The 15,556-nt window shown below is 44.2% G+C and overlaps 2 protein-coding genes across 2 annotated transcripts; both read right to left on the bottom strand.

The window, feature by feature from the left end:
* Positions 1-790: 790 nt before the first annotated feature.
* Positions 791-4,513, bottom strand: LOC109898201 (zinc finger protein 358-like). Its single transcript, XM_020493066.2, has 2 exons — positions 4,194-4,513; positions 791-3,834 (listed from the first exon to the last, which is right to left on the bottom strand). The coding sequence occupies exons 1-2, from the start codon at positions 4,384-4,386 to the stop codon at positions 2,636-2,638; spliced, it is 1,392 nt and encodes a 463-aa protein (XP_020348655.1). The 5' UTR covers positions 4,387-4,513; the 3' UTR covers positions 791-2,635.
* Positions 4,514-4,748: 235 nt separating this feature from the next.
* LOC109898200 (zinc finger protein 436) lies at positions 4,749-13,899 on the bottom strand. The gene is made up of 3 exons (XM_020493065.2): positions 13,598-13,899; positions 12,403-13,312; positions 4,749-5,177 (listed from the first exon to the last, which is right to left on the bottom strand). Exons 1-3 carry the CDS (start codon positions 13,803-13,805, stop codon positions 4,973-4,975), a joined length of 1,323 nt encoding a protein of 440 aa, XP_020348654.1. The 5' UTR covers positions 13,806-13,899; the 3' UTR covers positions 4,749-4,972.
* Between the last annotated feature and the right edge of the window lie 1,657 nt (positions 13,900-15,556).

The raw sequence follows: 15,556 nt of genomic DNA, 5'->3' as shown, positions 1-15,556 counted from the left end.
TTAAAAAGATGAGAGAGGCCTGTAATTTTCATCATAGGTACACTTCAACTATGACAGACAAAATGAGAAAACAAAATCCAGAAAATCACATTGTAGGATTTTTTATGAATTTATTTGCAAATTATGGTGAAAAATAAGTATTTGGTCACCTACAAACAAGCAAGATTTCTGGCTCTCACAGACCTGTAACTTCTTCTTTAAGAGGCTCCTCTGTCCTCCACTCGTTACCTGTATTAATGGCACCTGTTTGAACTTGTTATCAGTATAAAAGACACCTGTCCACCACTGTAACTATTCCCTCCAAACTCCAAAGAGCTGTCAAAGGACAGCTTTTGCCCCACTGTAACTATTCCCTGCCCCCAAAAGTATTTGATTAAAAAAAAAAAGATTATTACTTTATATATTATTGAGGTGTTGTCCCTGTATTGTTATTTTATGTCATGTTTTTGTCTCTTAATGCATGACTGAATGTGTGAATGTCACTTTTTTACTGACGTTTCAATAGCTGTATTCGATTATCTTGTTCTGCTTTTAACAATTGTTGTTCTTACATTTATATCAGGTGTTTTGTTTACAATATCAAAGTACATTTGGAATGCACTACTGTGTAAGTATGACTTGGTTTCTATTTTGTGAAATGGCTTGGCTGAGGGAAATCCAGTACTCCCTCAGTACTACTGAACAGTAAAATAGCTCACTCCTACCCCCTGGTGGTTCAATTTTGTTCAACGGTCCTTGCTATCCTGCATCCTTCAGATATCCCAACTCTAACGTTAACTCATTGAAGTTGAAATGTACAATGGTTACGATTAGGTAAGGGTAAAGTTGGGGACGTCCCAAGGATTCCGGATAGCATCAACCAATTTTCAACTGCCCAGAACAAGTACCAAGCAACAATCAATAAGACGCTGCTGTTTTTTTATGTGACAAACTTTTAAATTAAAGGCAACTGGAAACATGACTACAACAACACACGTTTAAAAATAATCCCATTTACTGTACATTAGGCTCTATCAGCGCCACAATAAGTCTTGAAGTCTGAGCACTTGCTATCAGAGAATATGGTGAGACTGTAATAGAGGCATCCTAAGCTGGTTTGTGTTATCCAAAATGAAATTCTCAGATCGGTGCAGACACGGGTGCTCCTTTTCCTGAAATGTTCCTATAGCGTGACCTTATGACATATCCTGGGGTAAGGAATGTGTTTGTGGACTCCTAAACCACATAAGTAAAACTCCAGTCCTTTAGATTCTGCTCTGCAGTGTCTGTGGGTTTTGGTTCCTCCCTTCTACTTAATGAATCAGTGACTCTTATTGGACAAGTTCAAATAATTTCAAGTGAACATGACCCCGGCTTTTCTTGCAGGTCTAGATCCTAAAAACATTGCTTGTTTGCGGTCTTTAAAAAAGACCCGACTCTCCAGGAATTGTGTTTGACACCAACGTCTTCAACCCATGGTTCATCCTCTGCAGTCTCTAAGGTCAGCAGGCTCCACCCCCAGAGTCACAAGCCGGAAGTGGATCAATACTACAACACAGCAAAAGTCAATAACCTCCCTGTAACAGACTGAGCCCCGCTGCCCTTTGGACAAACATGCACTGTGCGCATACAGTAAAATAAAACACACGCACAGTACAAATCAAATAAAAAATCTACACACACACTTGCTGCTTGCTTAAGGTAGTCCATCACATCTGATGAGGACTTCAACTACTGCTTGTGGGTTCGCTGATGACTGTATAATCAGATGCAGGAGGCTCACTATCTGCCACAGACAAGAGCACACAAAGGCATGTCCCGTTGAAGCTGGTGCAGCCATGGTCATACACTCTCCTCCATGTGTATTTGAACAGTGAAGCTACATTTTCTTATGTGTCTCTATACTCCAGCATTTTGGATTTGAGATTTTCATTACATATCTGTTTACCGTTTAGAAAGGAAAGCATTTTTGTGGTATCCAATTGTGTTTCATTGCGGCAACTCCCCAACGGGCTCGGGAGAAGTGAGGATTGGACAAACACGCTGCTTCTTATACACACCTGGAAGTCAGCCGGGCCAACGGTGTTGGACGGGACACTGTTCGATTGACGACCCTAGTCAGCATGCAGGCGCCCAGTCCGCCATAAGACGACGCTAGAGCAAGTTAAGACAAGGAATTGCATGCCAACCCTACCCTCCCCTAACCCGGACAGTGTTAGGCCAATTGTGCACCGCCCTTGGAACTCCCCGGTCACGTCAGGCTGTAGTGACGCCCCTCTGCACGTCAGGCTGTAGTGACGCCCCTCTGCACGTCAGGCTGTAGTGACGCCCCTCTGCACGTCAGGCTGTAGTGACGCCCCTCTGCACGTCAGGTGAAGTGCCTGAGCAGGACGCGCCACCTGGGAGCTCCGTTGCAAAGTACAATAAAGGCTTTATATAGCACTACTTAAAGGCTTTACAAATCATAAGTGTAAGTCATAATCTAGAAATGGTCTATTAACTTACAATAAACCCTACAGTGGTAATTGTTACGTCACCCTTTATACACCATTTATAGTGTATAACATACGCTTATAGATTATATGTGAAGCATTTATATAGTGCTTATAAATCCTTTATGATTGCTATAAAAAAGCCTTTATAGGTCGTACTACCCTCATCCAATGACTGACGCATGAGTCCTGATGTGTTTGGTCAGCTTAGCCGCCTCACTGAAAGCCTTACCACACAAGCTGCAGGTGTGGGCCGAGTCTCCGGCAGGCCGCAGTCCATTATGAACACGCTGGTGCTTCCTACACGTGTAGGCGTCCTTGAAGCTCATGCCGCAGACAGGGCAGCCGTACAGACGCAGCTCCGTGTGAACACGCCGGTGGTTCCTCAGTGTGCCATCGTTGTTGAATCGCTTGCCACACAGTGCACAAACGTACGGCTTCTCCCCTGTGTGAATGCGGAGGTGGATCTTGAGGCGTGACCCGTGACTGAATATCTTACCACACTGAGGGCACGGGTGGGACCTCTGATCCCCCCTGTTGTTAGTTTGCTGTTGACCCCTGTTGTTTGTGGACCTGTTAATTTGTTGATGACACCTATTTGTTGATCTATTTGTTTGTTGTTGACGTCTGGTTTGACCCAGGTAGAACTGGGAGGTCAAGGGACCTACGGTACTGGTGGTGGTGGCGTCCCCAAAGTCTTGTTCTGGCCCTGTTGTTACACAACCATCACTGCCAATCTGACGGAAAAAGCCGTCTGGGATCATGGCAGCACTAGCTGATACCAGGTCAGTGGGGACGCCCGAGGCAGTGGAGGCACCATACCTGCTGCTCTCTGCAACCACTGACTCCAGGTCAGCGCTCAGGTCTGAGACAGTGTACCTGGTTTCAACCGTGGCTGGTCCAGGGTCTGAACTGGGGTTTAGTTCACCATACCCCATCTGAGCAGATACTGACCCCAAGTCAGTAGGGCTAGTATCACTAGGCTCTGTTTTGATGCCCTCAGAGTTATACTGTAAAACCACTCTGTCCACGGGGCATGATGTGCTGCTGAAGGGATTTGCAGAGGGAAGGAGATGCTGGTCGTCTTCTTCGTCCAAGTCCCTTTTCACGGACGCTGAAGTCAATGGAGCTACTACTGGGGTGGTAGCCGATGTATCGGTCTGTTGTGAGGACAGGGTACATGGAGAGTTACACAGACTCTTCCACTCGGTGCAGTCTGTGGGTAGCTGGCTATGTGTGGCAGGCATCTCATCCTGGCTCATTACCATGTGGTTCTGGGTGTGTGTAGACTCAGGGTCTGGACCATGGTCGGCGCTCCACTGGTGCTGCCCAGACACAGAGAGAGAAACAGGCCTGGTCGAGACTGGATGGACAGACGGACATACCGACAAACAGACAGAAAAGAGAAACAAATCAGATTGATTAAGTTTAAACAACTACAGAAGCAACGACCCAGACACGAGTTCTCGAGCATTCTGTAGGATGAGCTTGTTTGTGTAATCTGGTGATCTACAAGGCTTGAGACTGTCCAAATGCCCCATATCATAATTTTCTAGAAAAACCTGCATCACCTCCCCTTTATATACACTCAGTGAAATAATTGACAGTTGAAAACAGTATGGGCAGCAGAGGTCTTTTTTTCTCTCAGATGGTTGCAAATAAAGTAGATGAGGAGAGGTCCGTTTTTTCAGACAATAGACAAAGAGCCATTTGCATCATCACCTGCTGAACACTCCGTTCCCGTGTCGAGTCCAACTTCTCGTAGCCTTCGTTTTAGGAGTTCATTCTCTCTCTTCGTCCGGGCAGTCTCCTCCTCGAATTCTGACACTGTCCCCCCAACAACCTCCAGTATCTCATCTACAGCCACCATTAACCGCTCGGTGAGGTAAGCATTCAAAAGCTGTAGTTTGGCCATTTTCTAGAAATTAGCCTCCCCAAAATATTTGTTAAAATCCACTGAAAGCCTCCTAGTAACGGCCCAAGCTAGACTGTTTTGTAAACACCTCGACGAAAGCATTCACTTCCTATTTCTTTAACTCTCCTTGGTCATGTGATAAAAACGATACCGTAATTCATGAAAAAGGGGAGGCAAGCTTTTTAAAGGGACTTTCTACTTAAAAATCTGTTTGGTTTGCACCCTTATTACCTAGTATATTAATACATATCTTGAGTGAAGGTGATGTGAGTCAAGCATCTGGCATCTTCCTTTTGGAAATAAACAACCTGAAAGATGGTTCAATGTTAATACAAAATAAATACAGAATCAGACATGCGATATTAATATTTAAATGACGGACTGATTTAATTCATGTTCACAAACACACACTCTTCAATCAAGCTGGAAACATCATCTAAGGTGACATTATCCATTTGTTTTCTACTGCACTGTTTTTATTAATTCCAATAAATATATTTAGGAAATATTCCTATGGCTAAAACACTTCAACGTTTCACAATCCATTCATGTCCTCCGGTGTTTGAAAAGGTGGAGCACATTGACCTCATGTGATGAGCTGCCCTGCATCTGTCAGGTGTGTGTTCAGGTGTACCCGCAGGCCGCTGGCCACAGTGAAGCTCTTGGGACACTGGACACAGCGATAGGGTTTCTCCCCAGAGTGAGTCCGTTTGTGCTTTTTCATGGTGTCTCCGTCGCTGAAAGTCCTGTGGCAGTAGGGGCAGCTGTAGGGTCTCTCACCGGTGTGGATCCTATAATATATAAGAAAGAATAAATAAAATAAATATATCTATACTACTGTTCAAAAGTTTGGGGTCACTTAGAAATGTCCTTGTTTTTGAAAGAAAAGCAAATTTTTTTGTCCATTAAAATAACATCAAATTGGTCATAAATACAGTGTAGATATTGTTATTTTTGTAAATGACTATTGTAGCTGGAAACAGAATATTTTTTATGGAATATTTACATAGGCGTAGAGGTCCATTATCAGCAACCATCACTCCTGTGTTCCAATGGCACCTTGTGTTAGCTAATCCAAGTTCATCATTTTAAAAGGCTAATTGATCATTCGAAAACCCTTTTGCAATTATGTTTCAGCACAGCTGAAAACCTTTGTTCTAATTAAAAAAGCAATGAAACTGGCCTTCTTTAGACTAGTTGAGTATCTGGAGTATCAGCATTTGTAGGTTCGATTACAGGATCCAAATGGCCAGAAACAACGACCTTTCTTCTGAAACTCGTCAGTCTATTCTTGTTCTGCGAAATTAAGGCTATTCCATGCGAGAAATTGGCAAGAAACTGAAGATCTCGTACAACGCTGTGTACTACTCCCTTCACAGAACAGCGCATTCTGGCTCTAACCAGAATAGAAACAGTGGGTGCACAACTGAAAAAGAGGACAAGTACATTAGAGTGTCTAGTTTGAGAAAGACACCTCACAAGTCCTCAACTGGCAGCTTCATTAAATAGTACCAGCATTAAATAGTACCATTAAATAGTACGTCAACAGTGAAAAGGTGACTCCGGGATGCTGGCCTTCTAGGCAGAGTTGCAAAGAAAAAGCCATATCTCAGACTGGCCAATGAAAATAAAATATTAAGATGGGCAAAAGAACAGACACTGGACAGAGGAAGATTGGAAAAAAGTGTTATGGACAAACAAATCTAAGTTTGAGGTGTTCGGATCACAAAGAAGAACATTCGTGAGACAGAAAAAATGAAAAGATGCTGGAGGAGTGCTTGACGCCATCTGTCAAGCATGGTGGAGGCAATGTGATTGGCTGGGGGTGCTTTGGTGGTAAAGTGGGAGATTTGTACAGGGTAGAAGGGATCTTGAAGAAGGAAGGCTATCACTCCATTTTGCAACACCATGCCAAACTCCCTAAATCTTTCTCAGATTATTACCAATCCCACAAGGTATGACTCCAAACACTCAGAAAAGGCTACTCTCCTTGATGTTATCCTCACAAATAATCCTGATAGGTATCAGTCTGGTGTTTTCTGTAATGACCTTAGTGATCGCTGTTTTACAGCCTGTGTTTGTAATGGCTGCTCAGTGAAACAACCTGTCCTGATTTGTCATAGACCCTTGCTAAAAAACTTTAATGAAGCAAGCCTTCCTTCATGAACTGGCCTCTGTAAAATGGTATAGAATCAGCTTGGACCCCCTCTGTCGAAGACGTCTGGACATTCTTTTTTTATATTTTCAGTGATATTAACAAACACACCCCTATAAAGAAAATGAGAATTAAAAAACAGGTTCAGCCCCTGATTCGACCATGATCTTGCAGAGTTACTCCACCTCAAGAATTGCATTTGGCGAAAGGCTCAGCACATGTATACTCAGGCTGGCTGGCTATTTTTGCCTCTTTTTCCCCTGCAGGCAGTCACTGAGTCTGAGGTGCTAAAGGAGCTCCTTAAACTTGACCCCAAAAAAACATCTGGGTCAGATGGTTTAGACCCTCTTTTCTTTAAAGTTGATGCCCCTATCATCACAAAGCCCGTCTCTCCTTTCTGGGGAGGTTCCTATTGCTTGGAAGGCAGCCACGGTTCATCCTTTATTTAAAGGGGGAGCTCAAGCTGATCCTAACTGTTATATGCCTATTTGTATTTGCCCTTTTCCTCAAAAGTGTTGGAAAAACTTGTCAATAATCAATTGACTGGCTTTCTTGATGTCTATAGTATTCTCTCGTGTATGCAAGCTGGTTTCCGCTCAGGTTATGGATGTGTCACTGCAACCTTAAAGGTTCTCAATGATGTCACCATTGTCCTTGATTCTAAACAATGTTGTGCTGTTATTTTTATTGACTTGGCCAAAGCTTTTGATACTGTAGACCATTCCACTCTTGTGGGCCGACTAAGTAGTATTGGTGTCTCTGAGGGGTCTTTGGCCTGGTTTGCTAACTACCACTCTCAAAGAGTGCAGTGTATAAAGTCATAAAATCTTTCTCAGCCACTGCCTGTCACCAAGGGAGTACACTAAGGCTCGATCCTAGGACCCATGCTCTTCTCAAATTTACATCAGCAACATAGCTCAGGCAGTAGAAAGCTCTCTCATCCATTTATATGCAGATGATAGTCTTATACTCAGCTGGCCCCTCCCCGGATTTTATGTTAAATGCTCTACAATGTTTTCTTAGTGTCCAACAAACTTTCTCTACCCTTAACCTTGTTCTGAACACCTCCAAAGCAAAGGTCATGTGGTTTGGTAAGAATGCCCCTCCTCCCACAGGTGTTATTACTACCTCTGAGGATTTAGAGCTTGAGGTAGTCACCTCATACAAGTACTTGGGAGTATGGCTAGACGGTGCACTGTCCTTCTCTTTGCACATATCAAAGCTGCGGTCTAAAGTTAAATCTAGACTTTGTTTCCTCTATCGTAATTACTCCTCATTCTCCCCAGCTGCCAAACTAACCCTGATTCAGATGACCATCCTACCCATGCTAGATTACGGAGACGTAATTTATAGATCGGCAGGTAAGGGTTCTCTGGAGCGGCTAGATGTTCTTTACCATTCGGCCATCAATGCTCCTTGTTGGACACATCACCTCACACTATACTCCTGTAAACGGGTCATCTCTGTATACCCGTCGCAAGATGCACTGGTTGATGCTTATTTATAAAACCCTCTTAGGCCTCACTCCCCCCTATCTGAGATATTTACTGCAGCCCTCATCCTTGACATACAACACCTGTTCTGCCAGTCACATTCTGTTAAAGGTCCCCAAAGCACACATCCCTGGGTCGTTCCTCTTTTCAGTTCGCTGCAGCTAGCGACTGGAACGAGCTGCAACAAACACTCAAACTGGACAGTTTTATCTCAATCTCTTCAATCAAAGACTCAATCATGGACACTCTTACTGACAGTTGTGGCTGCTTTGTGTGATGCATTGTTGTCTCTTCCCTCTTGCCCTTTGTGCTGTTGTCTGTGCCCAATAATATTTGTACCATGTTTTGTGCTGCTTCCATGTTGTTATGTCGTGTTGCTGCCTTGCTATGTTGTTGTCTTAGGTCTCTCTTTATGTAGTGTTGTCTCTCTTGTTGTGATGTGTGTTTTGTCCTATAATTATTGTATAAAAAAATATATATATATATTTTATCCCAGGCCCTGTCCCTGCAGGAGGCCTTTTGGTAGGCCATCATTGTAAATAAGAATTTGTTCATAACTGACATGCCTAGTTAAACAAAGGTTAAATAAAATTAAAATAAATAAAAACCCTGTGGACGGCGCTTGATTGGACACATTGTCCTCCTAAAACAGGACAATGACCCAAAGCACAGCTCCAAGTTATGCAAGAACTATTTAGGGAAGAAGCAGTCAGCTGGTATTCTGTCTATAACGGAGTGGCCAGCACAGTCACCAGATCTCAACCCTATTGAGCTGAGAAGTGCCCATCAAGCCAATCCAACTTGTGGGAGGTGCTTCAGGAAGCATGGGGTGAAATCGCTTCAGATTACCTCAACAAATTGACTAACTACACTCAGCAAAAAAAGAAATATTGTCTCACTGTCAACTGTGTTTATTTTCAGCAAACTTAACATGTGTAAATATTTGTATGAACATAAGATTCAACAACAGACAAACTGAAGAAGTTCCACAGACATGTGACGAACAGAAATGGATTAATGTGTCCCTGAACAAAGGGGGGGTCAAAATCAAAAGTAACAGTCAGTATCTGGTGTGGCCACCAGCTGCATTAAGTACTGCAGTGCATCTCCTCCTCATGGACTGCACCAGATTTGCTAGTTCTTGCTGTGAGATGTCACTTCACTCTTCCACCAAGACACCTGCAAGTTCCCAGACATTTCTCAGGGGGGGGGGGGGGAATGGCCCTTGCCTTCACCCTCCGATCCAACAGGTCCCAGACGTGCTCAATGGGATTGAGATCCAGGCTCTTCGCTGGCCATGGCAGAACACTGACATTCCTGTCTTGCATGAAATCACGCACAGAACGAGCAGTATGGCTGGTGGCATTGTCATGCTGGAGGTTCATGTCAGGATGAGCCTGCAGGAAGGTTACCACGAGGGAGGAGGATGTCTTCCCTGTAACGCACAGCGTTGAGATTGCCTGTAATGACAACAAGCTCAGTCCGATAATGCTGTGACACACCGCCCTAGACCACGACGGACCCTCCACCTCCAAATCGATCCCACTCCAGAGTACAGGCCTCGGTGTAACGCTCATTCCTTCAACGATAAACGCGAATCCGACCATCACCCTTGCTGAGACAAAACCGCAACTCGTCAGTGAAGAGCACTTTTTTCCAGTCCTGTCTGGTCCAGCGACGGTGGGTTTGTGCCCATAGGCGACGTTGTTGCCGGTGATGTCTGATAAGAACCTGCCTTACAAGCCCCCAGTCAGCCTATTGCGGACAGTCTGAGCACTGATGGATGGATTGTGCGTTCCTGGTGTAACTCGGGCAGTTGTTGTTGCCATCCTGTACCTGTCCCTCAGGTGTGATGTTCGGATGTACCGATCCTGTGCAGGTGTTGTTACAAGTGGTCTGCCACTGCGAGGACGATCAGCTGTCCGTCCTGTCTCCCTGTAGTGCTGTCTTAGGCATCTCACAGTACGGACATTGCAATTTATTGCCCTGGCCACATCTGCAGTCCTCAAGCCTCCTTGCAGCATGCCTAAGGCAAGTTCACACAGATGAGCAGGGACACTGGGCATCTGTCTTTCTGTGTTTTTCAGAGTCAGTAGAAAGTCCTGTTTAGTGTCCTACGTTTTCATAACTGTAACCTTAATTGCCTACGATCTGTAAGCTGTTAGTGTCTTAACAACCGTTCCACAGGTGTTTATGGTTCATTGAACAAGCATGGGAAACAGTGTTTAAATCCTTTACAATGAAGATCTGTGAAGTTACTTTTTTGCCTTTGTTTAGAATGCCAAAGGTCTGCAAGGCTGTAATTGCTGCAAATGGAGGATTCTTTGACTAAAGCAAAGTTTGAAGGACACTTTTTTATTTGATTTAAAAATCATTATTTATAACCTTGTCAACATCTTGACTATATCTCCTATTCATTTTGCAACTCATTTCATGTATGTTTTCATGGAAAACAAGGACATTTCTAAGTGACCCCAAACTTTTGAATGGTAGTGTATATTATAATAATAAATATATATATAAATGGAGTGGAGAGACTTTAACCCAACACCTAGCAGCCTTGTCAAGAGGTTTGGATTTTTGGGTGTAACAGTGAAGGTGTTGGATTGACAGTCACTGGTCAGGGCTAGCGCCTAAATTCCCTACAATATACAGTGAGCTACCAAACTATTAGGACAGCGACACATTTGTTGTTGTTTTGGCCCTGTACTGCACTTGGGATTTAAAATGACACAATGACTGAGGTTAAAGTGTAGACTATCAGATTTTAATTAGAGGGTATTTTCATCCATATCGGGTGAACCCTTCAGAAATTACAGCAGTTTTGGTACATAGTCCACCAAAAGGACAAATTCACTTATATGTCTATTAAAGTAGTCAAAAGTTTAGTATTTGTACCCATATTCCTAGCACGGAATGATTACAGCAGTTGGATACATTTGCTATTTGTTTTGGTTGTGTTTCAGATTATTTTGTGCTGAATAGAAATGAATGGTAATGTATTGTCGTTTTGGAGTCACTTATTGTAAATAAGAATATAATATGTTTCTAAACACTTCTACATTAATGTGGATGCTACCATGATTACAGCTATTCACAATTCATTCAGGACTAATAAAGTTGGACATTTTTGCATTTTTGAGTGAGAAAGTTAGATGCACAAATATTATACCCCCAAGACATGCTAACCTCTCAGCATCACAATAACAGGGGAGGTTAGCATTTTGCGGGGGTATAATATTTGTGCTTCTAACTTTCTCGCTCATCCATCATTCACGATTCATTCTGGACTATTCGTAATCATGGTAGCATCCACATTAATTCTTTCCTTTTGCCATGGGATAAAGGCAAAAATGTTTCCAGTTTTACAGCAAATTTTCTTCAATTCTACCCCTATTGCCATGTGATGGAGATAATTGTTTTCAGTTTTAAAGTAAATTTCCTGTAATTATCCACAATTTCCCATGACTTATGCAATGTTAATGATATCTGAGTGACTAACAAAATCAATGGGGGCCACCTGGAGTTCAGGGACCCTGGGCATGTGCCCTACGTGCACGGTCGGTAGTTGGCCATGAAGTTTAGATAGCTGGCTAGACTAACTTACCAATCTAAAAATAGTTATCTGACATGGCTAATTGAGTGACTGTCAGTGATGACAAAACAAGAGAAAAATTGCTGATGCATAACCACATTTCGAACTTGCACCTTGTGTATCCTACTATTCTAACTCTTAATAGTAAGTTCAGACCGCAACTGCGGTGCTTATGCCTGGAGCCGACCCTGGTGATAGGGATAAACCTGGTAATCAACATTCAATGGAGGACAAGTTGTCATAGGCCAACAACCTATATAGTCCATACTGCCATACCTGCCCAATACCCAGGCCCCAGTCACAGAGTCAGTACTGAGCTAATGTACTAATGTGAAGATAGACGGCTGTTTAGAAATATATTCTATTCTTGTTGACCAAAAAATGCATTGACTCCAAAATGACACAATGCAATAATCTGAAACAAAAATGAAAACAGCAAATGCATCCAACAAGCTTGATGTAATCATTGCGTGCTAGGAATATGGGACCAAATACTAAACTTTTGTCTACTTTAATACACATAAGTGAATTTGTCCCAATTTAAAAAATGGGGACTATGTACAAAAAGTGCTGTAATTTCTAAATAGTTCACCCAATACGAATGAAAATACACTTCAATTAAAGCTGTCAGTCTGAAGTTGAATGTCATAGTTATTGTATTACTTCAAATCCAAAGTGCTGCAGTACAGAGGCCAAAAATAACTAAATGTGTCACTGTCCCAATACTTTTGGAGCTCACTGCATAATAATACAATATAATAATGTGTGCCAACCTCAGGTGTCGTCTCAGGTTGCCTCTCTGGGTAAAGCTTTTGGAGCACCAGGAGCAGCGGTGGGGCCTCTCCCCCGTGTGGATGCGGTGGTGGCGCCGCAGGTCAGCCGACTGGGCGAAGGACTTACAGCACCAGTCACAGGCGTAGGGCTTCTTGTACTGGAGGTGGAGGTGGAGGCTGGCCGCCTGGCTGAAACTCTCCCCACATCGGGTGCAGCGGTGTGGACGCCCCTCCTGGTAGTCGGTGGGGGTGAAGTTGTTACTCTCGTTATATGGCAACACCTGGTCCTTGGACCCAGGATCTGTTTCATATGTTTGCTGGTCATGTACGGGTGTGTTATGGAGCTCTGAGATGTCCATATCCGGAAGGTCTTTGAAGCCAGCGTCGCCTGAGAGTTTGTGGTTGTGGGGTAGTAGTGTTATAGGAAGACCTGTGTAGCCTGAACTGGATTGAGGTTCATGGTTGGTAGGGTTCACTGTGACATCGCATTCCTTGGGTTCCATTTTGATCCGTCCCTGGATTGGGTCGATGGGAGAGGACCTCTTTCTCTCTGTCCTAAGGACTGGCACTTTAGCGTTGGCTGCTCCAGTTGTTGTGGCACAGTGGGCATTGGAGGAGAACAAAGATGGTGCCAAGGACGAGGTGTTTCCAAAACCCTTGGCTTCTGGGTCTGAGTTGTGCTCTGTCTTTGGGACTGGACTGGACTTCTCTTCTACTCGGACCGTTTCAGGTCCCTGGTTTGGTCCTGTGAGACCCCCATCCTTACCCAACGCTACCTGGCTCTGTGTCTGTAGCCCTCGTCTGTTGACCTGGCTCTGCTGCAGGGGCTCTTGGTCCTGTTCCTGCCTGGAGCTCCACTCTTGCTCACAAAGCTGCTGCTGCTGCCCAGAGAGAGAAAGGCTGGTGGATCCTGCTTAGAAAGAGGGTGCAAAGACAAAGTGCTGTCACTAAATAAGTAAGAAATTGAGTAAATATGTATGACATTGTAATAAACATGTACTACTATTAGTTGTTAATGTTTGCTGCTAGGGATATTCGGGAATTCGGGCACTTCTCGCGAGCCAACATAACGTTGCTGTCAATCGTCAACAGACAGACGTCACCTAATGTAGCTAGCTCGTTGACAGTTTGCCAACTAATTTCTGCATGATCATTAAATTAGCATAATCCAACAAATCCGACTAAATGTTCTTACGCCAGTCTGTCTCCGCCAAGAGTAAGATGTCCCGGAGCTGTCGCCGAAGGCTTTCATTTTCTCTCTTAGCGCTTTCATTCTCTCTCTTCGTCCTAGCCGTCTCTTCTCGGTACTCGGCCACTGTGTCCCCAACCACGTCCAGAATCTCCCGCACCACTACCGTTAAACGTTCTGTCAGGTAGGCATTCAACAGTTGAAGTTTGGTCATTTTAAAGACATAAAATACTGCAGGATAATGTCCCGTCTCTCTCTCAGCTGATGTTGTGATTTTACTCTTCGTTTGTTGGTATTTGGGTTAATCGGAAGTGTGTATGTTGTTTTATCGTCACCTGCTGTTTGGGAGGTGAAATTGCTGTCTTGTTTATGTTGAGCCACAAGGGGGCAGTGCAACCCTGTATAATTTCCTCTGCATCAGTAGTTTTATAACATGAACCCTCAATCCTGGTCCATCCCAACAACATCTGATTCAACTACTCAACTAATTTACCATTCAGCCCTTAATCAAAGAGGTAGGCCTATGAACAGAAGACCAAACACAAAAAGACTAAACAGACAGACCTAGTGAAGTCAGCAGATATGCTACAGGACTGTTTTGTTAGCACAGACTGGAATATGTTCTGTGATTCATCCAATGGCATTGAGGAGTATACAACCTCAGTCACCTGCTTCATCAATAAGTCCATCAACCTCATCATCCCCACAGTGGCCATTCGTACATATCCCAACCAGAAGCCATGGATTACAGGCACCATCCGCTCCGAGCTAAAGGCTAGAGCTGCCACTTTCAAGGAGCAGGACACTAATCCGGACTAACCATCAAACAGGTAAAGCGTCAACACAGGGCTAAGATTGAATCCTACTACACCCGCTCTGACGCTCGTCGGATGTGGCAGGGTTTGCAAACTATTATGGACTACAAAGGGAAACAAAGCTGCGAGCTGCCCAGTGACGTTAGCCTACCAGATGGGCTAAATGCCTTTTATGCTCGCTTCGAGGGAAGCAACACTGAAGAATGCATGAGAGCACCAGCTGTTCCGGACAACTGTGTGATCACTCTCTCCGTAGCCGATTTAAGCAAGACCTTTAAACAGGTCAACATTCACAAGGCCGTAGGGCCAGATGGATTAGCAGGGTGTGTACTCAGAGCATGTGCGGAGCAACTGGCAAATGTCTTCACTGACATTTTCAAACTCTCCATGACCGAGTCTGTAATACCTACATGTTTCATGCAGACCACCATAGTCCCTGTGCCCAATAAAGCGAAGGTAACCTGCCTAAATGACTACCACCCTGTAGCACTCACGTCAGTAGCCATGCAGTTCTTTGAAAGGCTGGTCATGACTCACATCAACACCATCATCCCGGAAACCCTAGTCCCACTCCAATTTGCATACCACCTCAACAGATCCGAAGATGATGCCACCTCAATCTCCCCCGTTCACATTGACTGGGCTGTAAGTTCCCCGGTATCCACATCACCAACAAACTATTATGGTCAAAACACACCAAGACAGTCGTAAAGAGGGCACGAAAATGACTTTTTCCCCTCAGGAGACTGAAAAGATTTGGCATGATTCCCCAGATCCTCAAAAAGTTCTACAGCTGCACCATCAAGAGCATCCTGACCGGTTGCATCACCGCCTGGTATGGCAACTGCTCGGCATCCGGCCGTACGGCACTACAGAGGGTAGTGCGTACTGCCCAGTACATCACTGGGGCCAAGCTTCCTGCCATCCAGGACCTCTATACCAGCCGGTGTCAGAGGAAGGCCCCAAAAAAATTGACTCCAGTCAACCAAGTCATAGACTGTTCTCTCTGCTAGCGCACGGCAAATGGTACCGGAGCGCCAAGTCTAGGTCCAAACAGCTTCTACCCCTAAGCCAAAAGACTGCTGAACAATTAATCAAACTGCCACCTGGAATATTTGCATTAACCCCCCCCCCCCACCTTTGTTTTTAC

Source organism: Oncorhynchus kisutch, linkage group LG10, assembly GCF_002021735.2.
Source record: "Oncorhynchus kisutch isolate 150728-3 linkage group LG10, Okis_V2, whole genome shotgun sequence".
NCBI classification, from domain to species: Eukaryota; Metazoa; Chordata; class Actinopteri; order Salmoniformes; family Salmonidae; genus Oncorhynchus; species Oncorhynchus kisutch.
The sequence above is the reverse complement of the archived record's forward strand: the minus strand, read 5'-3'. Positions and strand labels throughout refer to the sequence as shown.

Bases quoted from the DNA above. Each gene is read 5' to 3' on its own strand.
- LOC109898201 (XM_020493066.2), bottom strand. From the start codon at position 4,386: ATGGCCAAACTACAGCTTTTGAATGCTTACCTCACCGAGCGGTTAATG. The intron at 3,835-4,193 runs GTGATGATGCAA...CTGTCCATCCAG, and splicing joins GGGAACGGAGTGTTCAGCAG to TCTCGACCAGGCCTGTTTCT.
- LOC109898200 (XM_020493065.2), bottom strand. From the start codon at position 13,805: ATGACCAAACTTCAACTGTTGAATGCCTACCTGACAGAACGTTTAACG. The intron at 13,313-13,597 runs GTAAGAACATTT...CTTTCTAAGCAG, and splicing joins CTTGGCGGAGACAGACTGGC to GATCCACCAGCCTTTCTCTC. The intron at 5,178-12,402 runs GTTGGCACACAT...TATATATTATAG, and splicing joins AACCTGAGACGACACCTGAG to GATCCACACCGGTGAGAGAC.